At 41.4% G+C, this 16,704-nt stretch overlaps 1 protein-coding gene across 1 annotated transcript in view; it reads left to right on the top strand.

Annotated features, from left to right (window-relative positions):
- The window catches only part of RHEB (Ras homolog, mTORC1 binding), a 61,642-nt gene extending 45,577 nt beyond the window's left edge, over positions 1-16,065 (top strand). Inside the window, exons 5-8 of the mRNA XM_065398915.1 lie at positions 1,038-1,094; positions 1,198-1,245; positions 1,827-1,908; positions 15,581-16,065. Of these exons, the coding sequence (XP_065254987.1) occupies positions 1,038-1,094; positions 1,198-1,245; positions 1,827-1,908; positions 15,581-15,673 (280 nt within the window). The 3' untranslated portion in view covers positions 15,674-16,065. The remainder of the gene's footprint in view (positions 1-1,037; positions 1,095-1,197; positions 1,246-1,826; positions 1,909-15,580) is intronic.
- Positions 16,066-16,704: the final 639 nt, after the last annotated feature.

Genomic DNA, 16,704 nt, shown 5'->3' on the forward strand with positions numbered 1-16,704 from the left:
GCAATAAAGTTTTGAAAGTCAGAATCTACCTTACCTACCCTACAAATCATTTTTAATGGCAATATTTGTGTCCAGTCCAGGTTTATACATGGTGTCTCTTATAATCAAAGTTATCTGTCAAACTCTCTAATAGCTCAGTTACTCCAAATGTAATAAAATGGTTGCCATTGCACGTCACTGGCTTCATTTGTTTACAACTTGCTTATTCTGCATGGTACTAAATATCCAATACCCATTAAGTTAGCTGGGTTTGAGGCTTCCTGGCACCTCACAGTATTGCTTCTGGCCTTAGTCACTCAAGTCTTCATGTACAGATTTTGTATTAGAACCCATAATTGTAGTATCTGAACAAGCAATGTTTCTCATACCACCTGACAGCTCAGTTTATGCTTCTCTTGACTTGGAAAATCACAGTTTAGGCTTTTTCTTCATTTTCAAGTGCATAAATTCTGAATGAAATCACTTGCATTCTATTTTAATTTTGAAATTGAGTATTGTCCCAATTTAAAAAATAGAACGTACTATGAATTTCAGCAAAGCAATACATGCTTAGTAATTCTATTGCACCTTCCCTCTTAGTGCTTGTTTGTTTTTGAAGCTGTAGTTTTAATTTAACCTTCTTACCCAGACTTCCTACATTTGTGCAGCTAAATCTTATTACACATTCTGCCTAAAGTGTACCTACAATCCAAGCAGATGCATCAAACATCCAAATAATGCTTAAAGCATGACTTTCCCCGTCTTGATTCATACACTTGCAGTGCCCTTTATCAAAAGGGGAACCAAGTATATTAGGCAGGAATATCTTGGCCTATGTAAGAATATTGTTAGATGGTATGGTGTTTTATGGAGTTCTGGCCCAATTTGCCTCTTGTATAGGAATCAGTAACACATTTACAGCATCTCAATTGTTTTACATCTAAAGTGAGAATAAAGCTTAAACTCAAACAGTCTACAGGTGGAATTAATTGCTTGTGTATTGGGTATTAAGGCTAAACATCAGAGTGCATGTGTGATTTCATCCCTTTATTTTGCAGTTTTGAAGTGATTAAAGTTATCCATGGCAAGTTATTGGATATGGTGGGAAAAGTCCAGTAAGTAGTAACACTTTCATCTCATTTCATTGCAGGTATATTACTAGTACTTTGTTCAATATACTATAACAGCTGTTCTAAAAGTGGTTCACTTTTTTCACAGAATACCTATTATGCTGGTTGGAAACAAAAAAGACCTGCATATGGAACGGTATGTACTGTAAATACAATATTTTTCTGAAAAATGTAAGATACCATAACTGTTCTCTGTTGCAACATCACTTGTAACAATTTCAATGAAATTTTCTTCTTGGGAACTAAATTATAGGTACGTAATTTTCCATAGCTAAAAAGTTAGTTTAATTTAGAATTAGGTCAGCTTATGCTAAGTTATCATAACTAAGGTACTGTGGACTTGAGAATGGAACTGAGAGCCAGGAACTACTGAATTCTAATCCTGACTCTCACTTTGGAGCAAGTCACTTAACCTCTCTTTCATCTACAAAATGGAGTAGTTGCATGTTTACTTCATAGGAATGTTGTGACAATAATTTTAAAGCACTATATAAAATGGAGGTATTATAAAATATGGTAAAAATGGAAAGTAAGTATTGCAAGACCCAAATTGTACTTCGAGATGTTTATACTGCATGTGACGCAGTTTAATACTTCATAGAACATGAAGTGCTGCAGGGAAGTAACTGCAGTTGTGCAGCAAATGCTCTAACTTCTCCACAAGCCATCAAACATTTTCTTTGCTGTAATAATTTATACTGTCTTCTATTTGGTCAGGGTGATTAGCTATGAAGAAGGGAAAGCTTTAGCAGAATCCTGGAATGCAGCTTTCTTGGAATCCTCTGCTAAAGAAAATCAGGTAACCAATTAACATCCACTTTGATACGCTGCAATTTAAATAGTGGGATTCGGTATCAAAGGATCTTTAAATGTCTCCACATGTACCTCATCGCAATGGGGAGAAAACTAAAAATATGCTGTATAGCTGTGTATTGGCAACAGAAAGTGAAATGATTGCAATGAAGTCCATGTGTGCAAGCTTGTCCAGATATTTCACTGAGAATTGTAGATGAAGTCAGGTTGCTGAAAGGAGAAATATGGGACTAAAGGTGTAACTTAATTATATGTGTATTTGGTTGTGGTGCTAAAATGGAAAGTTTTAGATTCAGTGTCAACTCTCTCACCTTAAGCTGAAGTGGTAATAGCTTGATCTGTATCGGTACCTTCAAAAATAGAGAATTTAATTGCTGAATCCTTAGCAGGAACATACCACTACAAGGATGAAAAGATAGCATTGTGGGTAGGGCACTAGTCAGCCCTTAGATTTGGGTTCTTTTCCAGGCTTTGCCAGTGTGCTTCTATTCCCTCTGAAATAGGAGTAATGTTTCCCTGCCTCATAATCATAAATAAATCATAAATCTTGTAGTGATGTGGGTTGTGTTGATGGATGGATGGCCACAATCTGACCAAATATAACCAGGAAACATTGTAAGTGTTAACACTGTTATTTCTAAATGGTGACAAAACTAGCAGATTTAATTTCATTCTAACCTAACACTAATCCTTTTTGGTGTAATAGCTTCCTCATTTACCCCCTGAATATGTTCCAGTATTTCATAGAAATGTAGAGCTGAAAAGGGCAGCGAGAGTTCAAGTCCAGCCCCCCTGCACTGAAACAGGACCAAGTAAACCTAGACCATCCCTGAACAGGTGTTTGTCCATCCTGTTCTTAAAAACCTTGAGTGATGGGGATTCCAGAACTTAACTACCCTTATAGTTAGAAAGTTGTTTTTCCTAATATATAACCTACATCAGTGGTTCTCAACCAGGGGTCCAGGGGCCACCAGCAGGTTTCAGGTGGGGCCGCTAAGCCAGCGTTAGACTCGCTAGAGCCCAGGGCAGAAAGCCGAAGCTCACCATACAGAACTGCAGCCCAGGACACCGAGCCCCACCACACGGGCTGAAGCCAAAGCCTGAGCAACTTAGCTTTGTGATGTCCCCTTTGTTGTGGGGCCCCAGGGAATTGCCCTGCTTGCTACCCCCTAATGCTGGCCCTGATTCTTGTATACAGAAAAACAGTTGTTGTGGTACAGCTTGGATATGGAGTTTTTATAGCATGTTGCGGGGGACCTCAGAAAGAAAAAGTTTGCTGCAGATTAAGCCCATCACTTGTCCTACCTTCAGTAGACATGGGAAACAGTTGATCACTTTATAACCGCCCTTAAGACATTTGAAGACTTATGAGGTCCTCTCCCCCTCAGTCTTTTTTCTTAAGATGATAAAGTGGGTACGCGTTTAATCTTTCTTCATAGGTCAGGTTTTCTAAACATTTTATCACTTTTGTGCTCTCCTCTGAGCGCTCCCCAATTTGTCTACATCTTTCTTAAAGGGTGGCACCCAGACCTGGACACTGTATTCCAGCTGAGGGCTCACCAGTGCCAAGTAGAATGTGACAGTTATCTCTCTTGTCTTACATGTGACACTTCTGTTAATACACCCCAGAATATATCTGCCCTTTTTTTTTTTTAAACTACATCACATTGATTCAGATTGTTATCCACTGTAATCCCTAGATCCTTTTCAGCAGTACTTCCCCCATTTTGTAGTTCTGTATTTGATATTTTTCCTTCCTAAATGTACTACTTTGCACTTGTCTATTTAATTTCCTCTTGTTGACTTCACACCAATTCACTAACTTGTCAAGGTTGTTTTGAATTCTAATCCTGTCCTCCAAAGAGCTTGCAACCTCTCCCAGTTTAGTGGCATCCAAACTTTAAGCCTACTCTCCACTCCATTATCCAAGTCGTTAATGAAAATATTCAGTAGTGACAGACACCTGTGGGACCTCCACTAGATATACCCTTCCAGTTAGATGAGGAGCCACTGATTAATACTCTGAGTGTGGTCTTTCAGCCAGTTGTGCACCCACCTTATAGTAATTTTATGTAGCCCACGCTTCCCTAATTTCATTATGAGAATATTTTGTGGGATTGTGTCAAAAGCCTTATTAAAGCCATATATCATGACTGTTGCTTCCTCCAACCCAACCAGGCCAGTAACAAAGTCAAAATCCATGCTTACCTATTCCTTATTAACCCTGTTATCCTCTAGGTGCTTACAAATTGATTGTTTAATAATTTGTTCCAGTATCTTTCCAGGTATTGAAGTTAGGCTGACTGGTCTATAATTCCCCAGTCTTTGTTCCCATTTTTAAAGATGGGTACTATGTTTGTCCTTTGGGACATCCCCCAGGAGTTCTCAAAGAGAATTGCTAATGGTTCCAAGATTGCTTCAGCTAGATCCTTGAGTACCCGAGATGAATTTAATCAGCCCCAATAGACTTGGAATACATCTAACTTATCTAAATATTCTTTAACCTGTTCTTTCCCTATTCGGTCTTGAGTTCCTTCCCCCTTTTTGTTGTTAATATCTATTCTGTTGAGTATCTGGTCACTATTAACCTTTTTAGGGAAGATTTAAGCAAAATAGGCATTAAACATCTCAGCCTTTTTGTTTTCATCTATTATTCACTCTCCTTCCCTGTTAAGTAGAGGACTTACATTTCCTTAGTCTTTCTCTTGCTCCTAAATGGTTTAAGGAACCTCTTATTGCCTTTTATGTCTCTTGCTAAGTGGAAGTCATTTTGTGCCTTTGCCTTTCTGATTTTGTCCCTTCATGCTTGTGCTGTTCTTTTGTATCCTCCTTAGCAATTTGCCCATGTTTCTGCTTTCTGTAGAATTCTTCTTGATTTTTCAGGTCATTAAGGAGCTTCTGATGGAGCCATGTTGATAGCTTGCAGTTGTGCCTTTAATATTTTTCTCCTTGGGAAACTGCCACCTTTCCTGAACTCCTTTTATCCTAGACTTTCTTCTCATGGGTCCTTACCTATCAGTTCAGAGTCTGTTAAACTCTGCGTTTTTGTGTGTGAAGTCCATTGTCCTTATTCTGCTGCTTCCTTTTCTTTAGAATCATAAAATCGATCATTTCGTGATCTTTCACCCAAGTTGCCTTCCTCTTCATATTTGAAACCAATACTCGCTGCTAGTTAGAATAAAGTCTAAAATGTCTGTCCTCCTGGTTACTTCCTCCACTTTATGGAAGAAAAGTTGTCCCAAATACGTTCCAAAAACGTAATGGAAATTGTGTTTTGCCATATTACTTTTCCAATAAATGTTTGGGTAGTTAGTCCCCAAGAATTACCAGGTCTCGTGGTTTTGGCAATTTCTGTTGCTTGTTCTAGAAATGCTTTATCTACCTTCTTTTCCTGATTTGGTGGTCTATAGTAGACCCCTACTGTGCGGTCACCCCTATGTTTTTTTTCTCTTTTATCATTACCAGAGACTCATCTGTCTCTCACCTCCTTCTGGACTCAGAACAAGGTATATATTCTTGATGTATAATGCAACAGCACCCCCATTTTTTTCCCTGCCTGCTCTTCCTGAACAAGCATTACTTCTGTATACCAATATTCCAATCAGGAGACTTAGCTGACCAAGTTTTTGATGCCAGTTGTCATAATTTAGCATATGTACTAATACTTCCAGATCTTCCTGTTTGTTCTTCATACTCCTTGCATTTGTGTATAGACACCTAAGTTGTTAATCAGATTACCCCACTGATTTTCTTGTTCCTCCTATGACCCTATTGTAATTTTCCATGTCTGCTCCTCCACCCCAAAATCTAGACCTTTTTAAGGTCTCCTTTTTATGCTTACCTGTGAGTTTGTCACCTGCCCCCTTTGAACCTAGTTTCAAGTCCTCTTCACTAGGTTAGCAAGTTGGGGAAGAGCATCTTCATGCACTTTTTGATCAGGCTGATCTCATCTCTTCCCAGCAGCCCTCCTTCTCAGAACAGCACTCCATTGTTGAGGAAGCCAAAGCCTTCCCATCAACACCATCTTGTCCAGCCATGCATCTACTGGATGTGCTTGTCCCAATCTGGGCCCAACCCTCAACTGAGAGGATGGACAATATCACAATCTGTACTCCCAACTCCATCACCCTCACTTCCAGAGCCCTTAGTCACTGCTGATCTTCTCTGGGTGATAAGCAGTAACATTTAATGCCCACATGGATGAGTCCTAGGTAGAGGTACCGATGAGCCTCACCAACCTTTCTGTAATGTCCCTGATGTGGGCTTCAGGCAGGCAGTACACCTCTCGGGACATGAGGTCAGCAGATGGATGCCTCTGTCCCCTCAGAAGGGAAACCCTGACCGTTGGCACCCTACACCACTGCCTCTTGGGTGTGGTGGCTATGAGCCTGCCAGTCTTGGGGGCAGATGTGGCTCCCCTTCAGCAATTGAGGTCTGCTTCTCACCTCCTGTTGCCATACAGCATACTGGGTCTTGACTTCTGTGGACTTGGAGCTGGGGTGGTGGGTGGAGCACTGTCTACTACCCAAAGTGGCCAGCAGCTACTCCTCCACTTAGAGCAGCTGGTTCTTCTTTCTTCTCTGCTGCTGCTGTAGTCCTCTGTCATTGGCTGGCATCCTCCATCTCAAATGTTGACGTGTGCCCTGTCAAAGTCCTTGTGATCTTGGATGATGTAGAGAGGAGCCACCACCACCTGCAACTCATATCTGCTTCCTGAGATTCCATCAACACACCTCTCACACCGGTGGTTCCCCCTGCCTGGCTTTCATTGGCAGGAATATGCAGGCTGCATTCCCAGTAAGTCAACACCAGGAGCCTCCAGGGTCAGGATGCCTCTCTCTTGCAGGAAGAAGAAAAGCTAGTGGTGAAGTTGGTGATATGCCATTTTCCTCCCATTGCAGGCTCTTCCTTCTGGAGTACCTGCAAATTGTGGGGGTGGGGAGGGAGCAATCAGTCCTCATGGCTGCATATAGTGCTTAATCTATAATATTCCTTGACCTATTCCCTAGTTTATTTTAACCGGCTGTGGGTTTGAAGTACTAATAGGCTGTCTGTTCTCAAATACAATTTTTGCTTTGGTTGTAACAAGCTATGTTGCTAGTGAAACTTTTGCCTTATGGAATCGAGGCTCATGATTGGGTCAGAGGAACAGTATCAGATTGGTTTGTGATGAAGAATAAGGCTCCAGGCTGACCCTTATGCTGGTGGAAAGTTCACTAGCACTTCTCTATACCTAAAATTAGGAATCAACTCTTGTTGCACAAAGAACTTCAGGAAAGATACAAACAGACAATCCTGCAAGGTGGAACCTTGTTTCCTGGTAAAAATCATACGTCTCTTATTCTTTCATACATGTAATTGCCAGAACTTGTGCTGCTGGCAGTGGACGGTCAAGAAAATCCAGTTTCCACAGGGTGAAAGAACATAAGAACGGCCATACTGGGTCAGATCAAAGGTCCATCTGGCCCAGTATCCTGTCTTCCAACAGTGGCCAATGCTTTGGGCTTCAGAGGGAATAAACAGAACAGGTAGTCAAGTGATCCATCCCCTGTCGCCCATTCCCAGCTTCTGGCAAACAGAGGCTAGGGACACCATCCCTGCCTATCTTGGCTAATAGCCATTGATGGATCTATCCTCCATAAATTTATCTAGTTCTTTGTTTTGAATCCTGTTGTAGTCTTAGCCTTCACAACATCCTCTGGCAAGGACTTCCACAGGTTGACTGTGTTGTGTGAAGAATTACTTCCTTTTGTTTTTGTTTTAAACCTGCTGCCTATTTCATGTGGTTACTCCTAGTTCTTGAGTTATGAGAAGGAATAAAGAACACTTCCTTATTTACTTTCTCCACACCACTCAAGAAAACTGATTGTACAAATCTTTCAAAATCTTCTGCAGAACCAAAGGAAGTCACGAATTAATTTTTGTAGTACTTGAATTCTTGCCAAAATCTGAACCAAGTTTAATGCCACTCTTTCGTCTAGTTCCAGAGTAGTGCAAAAATATGAAGATTGTAAACATCCTGTGAAATCCTTCAGTGAGTAATAGACTTGCAGCTAAGTGGTTGTATATGAATGCTCCACTCTAGAACAAATTCTTTAAGCTAAATCTGATTTAATTGCAGTCAACTTTTCTTAGTTGGACAATCTAGCTGGCATTCATTTTTTCCCCATTGCTAAATATAAATTTTTGGAACAGCTCAATAATTCATATTGTGAACTTATTGATAACTTTCTGAAACTTGAAGTGACACTCTAGTTATGTAGCCTGCTTTTTTATAAAGAAGTTAGTTTTTTCATAACACCTAGCACAGGGGTGGGCAAACTTTTTGAGCCGAGGGCCACATCTGAGTGGGGAAGTTGTATACAGGGCTGGGGCATGGGGTTGGGGTGTGGGGTTCAGCAGGGGGCTCAGGGCAGGGAGTTGGGGTGCAGGGTTTGGCAGGGGGTTGGGGTGCACAGGGGTGCAGGGTTTGGCAGGGGGTTGGGGTGCACAGGGGTGCAGGGTGCAGCAGAGGGCTTGGCAGGGGGTTGGGGTGCAGGAGGGGTGTGAGGTGCAGGCAGGGGGTTTGGGGCAGGGAGTTGGGAGGGTGGGGTACAGGAGGGGTTCGGGCTCCGGCCCAGCGCCGCTTACCTCAAGCGGCTCCAGGGTGGCAGCGGCACGCACCGGGGCCAGTGCAGGCTCCCTGCACACCTGCCATGTCCCCGGCCCCGCGCCGCTCCCGGAAGCGCTGCGGCCCCTGGGGGAGATGAGGGCAGAAGGCTCCGTGTGTGGTGCCCTTGCCGCACCTCCAGGTACCTCGCCTGAAGCTGCCATTGGCCGTGGTTCCCCGTTCCCGACCAATGGGAGCTGTGGGGGGCGTTGCCTGGAGCCAACACATGGAGTCCTCTGTCCCCCTGCCTGGGGGCCGCAGGGACATGGTGCCGCGGGCTGATCCAAAGCCCTGAGGGGCCGGATCTGGCCGGCGGGCCGTAGTTTGCCCACCCCTGATCTAGCATATTAAATTGCTGTGCTAACATACAAAGTCTCATTAACTGACTGGCATGGGATTTGTTATGTTTCCATAATAAAAAGTGTGTACTGTGTAATGCCTGGACATCAGAACTATTAGATTATATGCTGTCATCTGAAATATGTAGCAAACCTGTGCAGATTAGACTCTGCTTCAAAGGGTATGAAATACTGTGGGGAGGAACAGTAATTGTACATCAGAAATGTATGAACTTCTCCACAAGCCTCCCAATTTATTTAGGAATCTTGCAAAAATTCTGTTTTTAATCAGTGCTTCCAAACTGCAGTGAGTACCTAACACTTAAGTTGGTACAAAAGATATTGCTACTGATAAAGGTTGCTGGACAAGATTTATATCAAGGATGACCTAGTAACCTTAACTGGAGACTTTCTTTTTTTTAATCATTGATATTGGCATAATGTAATACAGGTTCTTAAACATCAGGTGTAAATGATCTCTTCTGATCCTCTGCCAGTCCAGATGCTTGAGTATAGCGCCTTTCCATCAGATGGAGAAAGTACACAACCATCTTGGTGAGGTCACTTGTTCTATACAATATGCTTGGTAAATCCAATAGTTTTCAAGAAGCGGAGAGATCAGTACCTTTGCCAGCCAGTGAAGACTGAGCAGAGAAGGATCAGATTCCACAAATCTTTTTAAGACTGGCACCGACATTGTGTGGCTGCCTCTGGCTACAGCCAGAGAATTACTGTCTAGCATGCCAAGGGGCTCAAGTACTCCAAAGGCCAAAGCTGGGACAGCCACCCTTGGTACTGTAGGCAGCTGCTGGGGATCTTGTGACTTGCACTCGTCGGGAAGGAAGGTAAAAGGTGGGAGATAGGGCTGCATCCATCCAAGACTCCCCTTAACTAAAGAGACCAGGCAGGGAGCCGGACAGAGAAGCATCCCTTTCAACAGGAACCACAGACAGGAACATCCTGCTGGTTCTGGAGACGCTTCCTCCTCTTCGGCGAGATCTCACACTGGCACCAAGGAACCTCTGGGATAGGGACCCCCTTTGAAGAGCCGAGATTGTCTTCCATGACTTTAAAGCCCCCTCCAGTTCAGAGGGCAGAAGCTTCCTCTAGCTTGGGAGCAAGTCTTGTTATTCTCCAGGTGGTAGCTGCTGTCTTGGGTGAACAAAGGGAGTGTCCTTTAGGAGCAAGAAGTCTGAGCACTTGCCCTCTGGTTAGATTCATAAATTCTCCAGCTGCTGTCTTCTGGCCATGATAATACCAGCACCCTGACTATTGGGACTGGATTATGACTATGCTCCACCCTCTCTTTATCCTCCTGCTTGCAGGAAAGCTAGCTTCTTGCTTAGAGGACTACCCAGATTCTATAAATCTGGAGTTGAAGTTCTTCCTTCTGACAACAAAAATTGCTACACGATCCTGGGAAGGGGAACCGAAGCCCGAGCTGCTCCGCCCTGGACGGGGGGCCAAAGCCGAAGCCTGACCCCCAGCCCCTGGGGGTGTGTGAAGCCAAAGCTTGAGAGCGTCCACCCTGGGTGGGTAGGGGCTGTAACCTGAGCGCTGAAGCCCTCAGGCTTTGGCCTCAGTCCTGGGCGGTGGGGCTCAGACTTTTGGCTTCAGCACCAGGCCCCAGCAAGTCTAACGCTGCCCTGGCGACCTCATTAAAACAGGGTTGCGACCCACAGTTTGAGAATCACTGGCTTAGATCATCACATCACAACATGGCCTTCACATCAGCTACTCAGTATTTTGCAGTGCTGAGGCTATTACAAGCAATACAAAGCTCTCCCATTTGGGCCACCAGGAACAACATCAAGAACACTGACCTAGCTTGCAGCAACCTTTGATAGAACACCAGGCAAAGGAAGCTATTGCTGCTGTAGATTTCTTTCTGGAGAGCCATAGCTGGATCACAAACTGCAGTTTTTGTCTCCATCTCAACTGGTCTACTTAGGAGTCCAGTTCAAGACAGCAGTGGGCAGAAAAAGCATCTGAAGTTGTAATTCCCTGCTGTAACTGTAGATAGCAAAATCTAGGATTGCTTATAGGTACTGGTTTCCATGGTGGTGAGCTTGGAGGTGGTTCCTTGAGTCCACTTCCACATGACCTCTGCACTTTCCTCTTGCTAGGAGCTAGAATCAGAGAACTCTGAAATGCATCTCCTGTTGCCAACTGCAGTCAGCGTGCTTCTAGGGTGGTGACTGCACAAGAGCCTGAAGAAGTCTGCCCTGGAGCGAAACACCAAGCTTGAAATACAATATGACAGATGTTACGTTGTGTCTGCAGTCCAGCTGCATTCCTGGCATATGTGCATCTCTTCTGTTCTCCGTCACATTCTAGGGCTTTCTTTCCTCCTCTTTTGGAAGATGTAAAATGCCCTTGTACCAAAACACATTAGGAGCTTATGGGGCTAAGCCACAAATGAATCTAGATCATGCTCCTGTGCTGTGAGGCATCCTGTACAACTCCTTGAGGAGGACAATTTTTTGTAGCACAAAGGTAAGACCTGCACACTGAGTGCATTGACTAATCTTACTGTGCCAGGGAAAGGCAAATTGGTGTGTTTAATGGAACCACACAAGAGGTGTCCAGTAAACTCTTCTGTGGTAGCTTGTTAATGATTCTAAGTAGGCTTGTAAGGATTAGATTTTTATTGGTAAATGTCAGCAAACATACACACACATTTCCATTGATAATCAAAACCTACAAATAGGCAAAAATTTTAAAAAAAATGCTGCTTGGGAACTTTGATTTAAGAATATTTACTTTGTATATTTTGACATGTGGTGATGACCATTGGTTTTAATGATTATAAATCCTTAACTTTTTGAATCACAATATTTACTGTCACTAAATAATTGACAGGCCCTCCCATAATTTCATGCAACTGTGAAAACTTAAATTGATAAAAATAAAAATGCTTAAAAAATCTGAAAGTATATTTAAAAAATTGTATTTATGCCAAGCCTACTCATAAGCACTCAAACTGTGGAGCCAAGCAAAACACTTCACTCAAACCTAAATGCAGAACGAGAGTTCAAATAACTATGCTTTTATGGTGTTCTCAGTAGTTTTCAATTTCTATAATTAGGCCATATAATTGTTCCATGATCAAGTGTATTAGTAGCGAAGGAAGAGCAAATAGACTTAAAGCCTCTAGTACTTTATGTAAGATTAGGTAGAAATACCTTTTATTTTTTTTTTTATTTTTTTACAGATTTGATTATACTCAGTTTGGATTTAATGCTAACTACTACCATTTGCTGTGCTGTCCTCAATTTGAAAAAACTAAACTGAAATCTAGAAATAAGCCAACATGGTCAAATGGCTGATCAGAGTTCAGTAATTCTAATCACCACTGCCATCAATCATCAAACTATCAAAGACCAGATCTATACGTAAGAGCACTTTGCTGGTATAGCCGTATCTGTATACTATGCTGGCAAGTGCTCCTAGTGTAGACACAGCTTATGCTCTTGCCAGTACAGCTTATCTAGCCCCTGACAAAAGTTTGTAGTGTAGACCTGACCAATTGTGTTGAACAGCATCACAATACCCCTGTGAGGTAGGGAAGTGGTTCCTAATGAAGACTGTATTGTTCATGCAACAGTGGCACCTGTCTGTTGTCTCATGACCTTGTTTTGCTGAAAAGATTTACCAGCTTGAAAATGTATTCTTGATCTTTCTTTGTAGATCCATAAAGAATGTATGTAACTAAAACTTTTTAAATATCCCATCTTTTCTGTGAAATGTATTTACTGGCCACCTACATCTTGGTGAGTGGCCCAGACGAACAGTCTCTCTGAGAAATAACATATAGTCTCGTCTCATTTGACAGAATAAGTGCTCTTTTTTTTAAAAATAGCTGTTTCCAGTCAGGAATGTAGAGAATAGTGTCTACTAGAGCCAAAATAAAATTTCAACTGTTTACATAACAGTTAAGTGTATTGTAGGTCAGACTAGATTTTTTTTCCTTTGAGTTGTCACCAGAGAAAAATTTATCAGCAGAAAGTAGTTGATGGGATCTGTAATCCTGTCCAGAACTCTGCTAAAATCTAATTTGCACAGGAAGCGTATTGTGCAATTTGACTAATTACAGTCACTTATGTCAGTTTGCCTTTGGATTGCTTGGAAAATTGTATTGATGAATAGTATTTTAATGGTTCCTGAGATGGTACAGAACACATGGTATTAAATATGAGAGGCTATACATAGAATTCAGCCTGTTATGATATTACTATAATTACTTTAAGATAGTGGGGCCATTTGAGTCCAGTGGAATTTATTTGGAAGTGAGCCAACTAAAAATTGTACCTTACTGGAGAAATAACTGCCAGGTCAGAACACATAACGCAGGGAGCTTTTCAGCATGTTTATTTTAAACAAATTATAGTCTCTTGTACCAGCTTCTTCCAGTTCTCATACATTTGCTTTCATCTAACATGGAATATCTTTTCTTTTCAATACAAACTGAACTTGGTGCTCATGAAATTATAATAGTAATGACACTTGGATAGACTAAAATTGATACACAGGGAGACATTAGCTTTTGACCAAACTTCCCTTAGTCAGAATACCAATGTCGGTCTTTAACTTGATCAATGCTATCCTCAGAAACCCAAAATGAAGATGAGAACTTCAGCATCACTATTGGCTTTAGGATAACAATGTAGAAAGGAATATTTAATAAAGTGATGACTGCTGTAAAATATACAAAAACACAGCAATCTATTATCTACAGTCTGCAGTCTAACCATACAAAGTGAATCCCACAAGGAGGTGCAATGGAATGCTCCATTTTTGCATATTAACTTTTGTAAAGGGGTGACTATTTCTCCGTGTGGGCTAGTATTCAATAATCCTTCAACCTGAATGTGTCATGACATAAACCCCCTTATTCGAAGTGTTTCTCAGTCCATATAAGTACACTGGCGCTTCATTTAATAGAATTTTTGAAGTGAAGAGTAACCTCTGGGGGAAGTTTAAAGAGGCTTGAAGTTTCTGCATCTTAGAGTAACTTTTCAGGCTTTCATGAAAACCTTGTAAACTAGTCAAATGTTCAGTCTACCACTTCTGTCAAATCTGTTGAAACCTAAACTCTCTAATGAATCAGGCTCCTACTTACATTGAAGAGGGATGTCCGATTCAGTTGTTCAACTTCCTAGTCCAGCAGGTTGGAACTCACAGATGAGGACTTAAGCTCCTACCTAGTTCTGATCCAAGTAAAGGTGCCACTCCTTTGTGTCCTTGCACAGATCCATTCTGCCCACCAAGTTACTGTCTAGAATAATCAGGATCGCATACGGTAGAATAACAATGTGGGTCCTCCCCACAGCTGAAAGGTGAGTCCAAAGTATAGAGGACATGATAGGGTGAGCAGGTGAGGGAGAGATTATCAAGGGGATTCCTAACTAATCCTGAGAGAATAGCATCAAGTAGATTGGAAAAACTTTATCCGGTGATTACTGTATCCTAAGCTTGTTCAGTCTAGCTAGGGGAGGGTCCAGCAAGGAGTTCTAAGTGGAATCAATAACTAGAAAGATGACTCCTGCTCAGAGAATAGCAGTTACTCTTAGCTGCTGAAGGGATGTGTACAAGGATGCCTACACACAGTAAATTGGAACAGTTTTTGTGTTTTTTGTTTGTTTGTTTTTTCCAGGGGTTTTGGATTTTTTTTCCTCAACTGTATAAGGAAGTGGCAAGCTTATAACATATGGCTGCATGCAACCAAAATATGTTAATGCTCGCTGTTTTGCAATTTGAGGTTTCATATGTATAATGTAAGCCCTGACTCTGTCGGAATATTTACGGTTTATCTGCTCAAATTAACTCTCTTTAAAAGGATTTTGGTTAAAATTAGATACTTCCCCTTGAAATTCAACTTTCTTCTGTTATCGCTGGAGCATTTTCCTGCAGCAGGTGTCAAATCTCATTGCCCCATTCTGGTAGAGCTGAACGGGACACCTCATCTCGGACAATACTTGTAAACTACGCAGTGTCTGATGGTAGTCACTGCAATAAAATGTAAATACGAGTAGTATAATGTAGGAACATTCACTATGCATGACGAAAGGACCCAAGACACTTAAAACCAACCCTCTACTGAATTGTTTTTTAATTTCAGTTGGAATTGCCTTCCTCCATTTTTCTCCCCCTCCCCCCCCCCTCCTTTTGGTGTTAAATTACTTGGTGCTTTACAGAGATAATGTCTCTTCTAGTCTGAATTGTAGTAGTATTGCTTGGAGTATGTGAATCAATTTATACTTGTGTATTGTCTTTGGAGAGGCAGAATATGTAAGCCTTCAATATTATCAATGAGCACTTACTATTCAAAATGGCTACTATACAAAGCAGAAGTATAGTAATTAGCTTTTTGTTTGTTTTTTGAAAGTTCAGTTAAAGCTTGTTCTCTGCAGAATATTTTAAATGTTTCCCCATGTAAGCATGTATATTGGGTTATGCCCATTTTCCAAAGAGTTTCTTGTGGTAAATATTTCAATTACACCTACATTTCCTACTTACCCGAATCCTACCATATTTGTTTGAGACCTGACTCGATATATTGAGCATGCATTTGTCTATTAGAGTAGCCAACAAAACTGTGCCAAGTTGTTTTTCTCTCAGTAAGTGGTAATTGCAGCCTTCATGCTAATCACACTCCTCTCTCTTTGCAGACTGCCGTTGACGTTTTTAGGAGGATAATTTTGGAGGCAGAAAAGATTGATGGGGCAGCTTCACAAGGAAAGTCGTCATGCTCAGTAATGTAATTCCACTGCAAAACCTGAACACTGGGAATACATTCTACCTGAAGAAGCAAACTGCCCGTTATCTTTAAGGATAAACTATGCTTCTTTTTTCTTCTGTTAACCTGAAAGATACACAGTTGGTTGGAGCCTTTCCCCTCAGATTATGTTAAACTCTGACTCCTGTGTAAATGGCTTCACTTCCATTTTCAAATTTTAAGCAATCATATTTTCAGTTTATATTGTATTTAATATTATGACCAAGAATTTTACTGGCATTAATTTTTCAGTGTAGTCTGTTGGTTAGAATAATCATCAAAATGATGCATATTGTTACACTACTCTTAACTAGGCTTGGATATCAGTGTTTCTTTGTGTTAAATGTATACTTGTAAATAAACTAGCTGCAAACCTAATTGTGTTGCTCTATTTAACTGTGCTTTTAAAATAAGATCTAATAAATGTAGTAGTAACTTGATACAGGTTTTCCTACAAACTGACCAGCCTCCAGCCCCACAGGACTAGTAGAGATGGATGTTGAAGCCAATCACTGGTTTAGCTTTTTCAGAGAGTGTTTGTTTGCTACAGTGACCTGTAGCATCCCCTCTAGCAGAACTCCTGGGTGGCTGACTACAACCTCAGATGAACCCGTGTACCAGCTGATAAGGATGATGCACTCTGGTATTGCCTGTTAACTTGCTGGAAGAATGTGCTAAGGATGCAAATGCAATAATAGGCTACCAGCACCACTCTTCTCATTAACATGACTCATCTGATAGAGCTATAATGAAGGGTCTGTTGACACTTCCATTATAAACTGTTTACACAGGCTTGTAAGTAGGGACAGTATTTTCAAAATAGAATAAAATAATGAAGCAGTTCTGGGTTATAAATTCAAACTGGTTCTTGCAAGCAATTATATGTGCCTTGAATATTTTGGCATGCATTATTCAGGGCATTTCCAAATATATTTTCCATACTGAGACCACCATTGACATGGGTGAGGAATGGTTTCATATTTGTCCTGCTTTTCAGAGGGTCAAATGGCAGAGCAG

The sequence above is a fragment of the Emys orbicularis genome, chromosome 2, assembly GCF_028017835.1.
Source record: "Emys orbicularis isolate rEmyOrb1 chromosome 2, rEmyOrb1.hap1, whole genome shotgun sequence".
Lineage (NCBI taxonomy): Eukaryota > Metazoa > Chordata > Testudines > Emydidae > Emys > Emys orbicularis.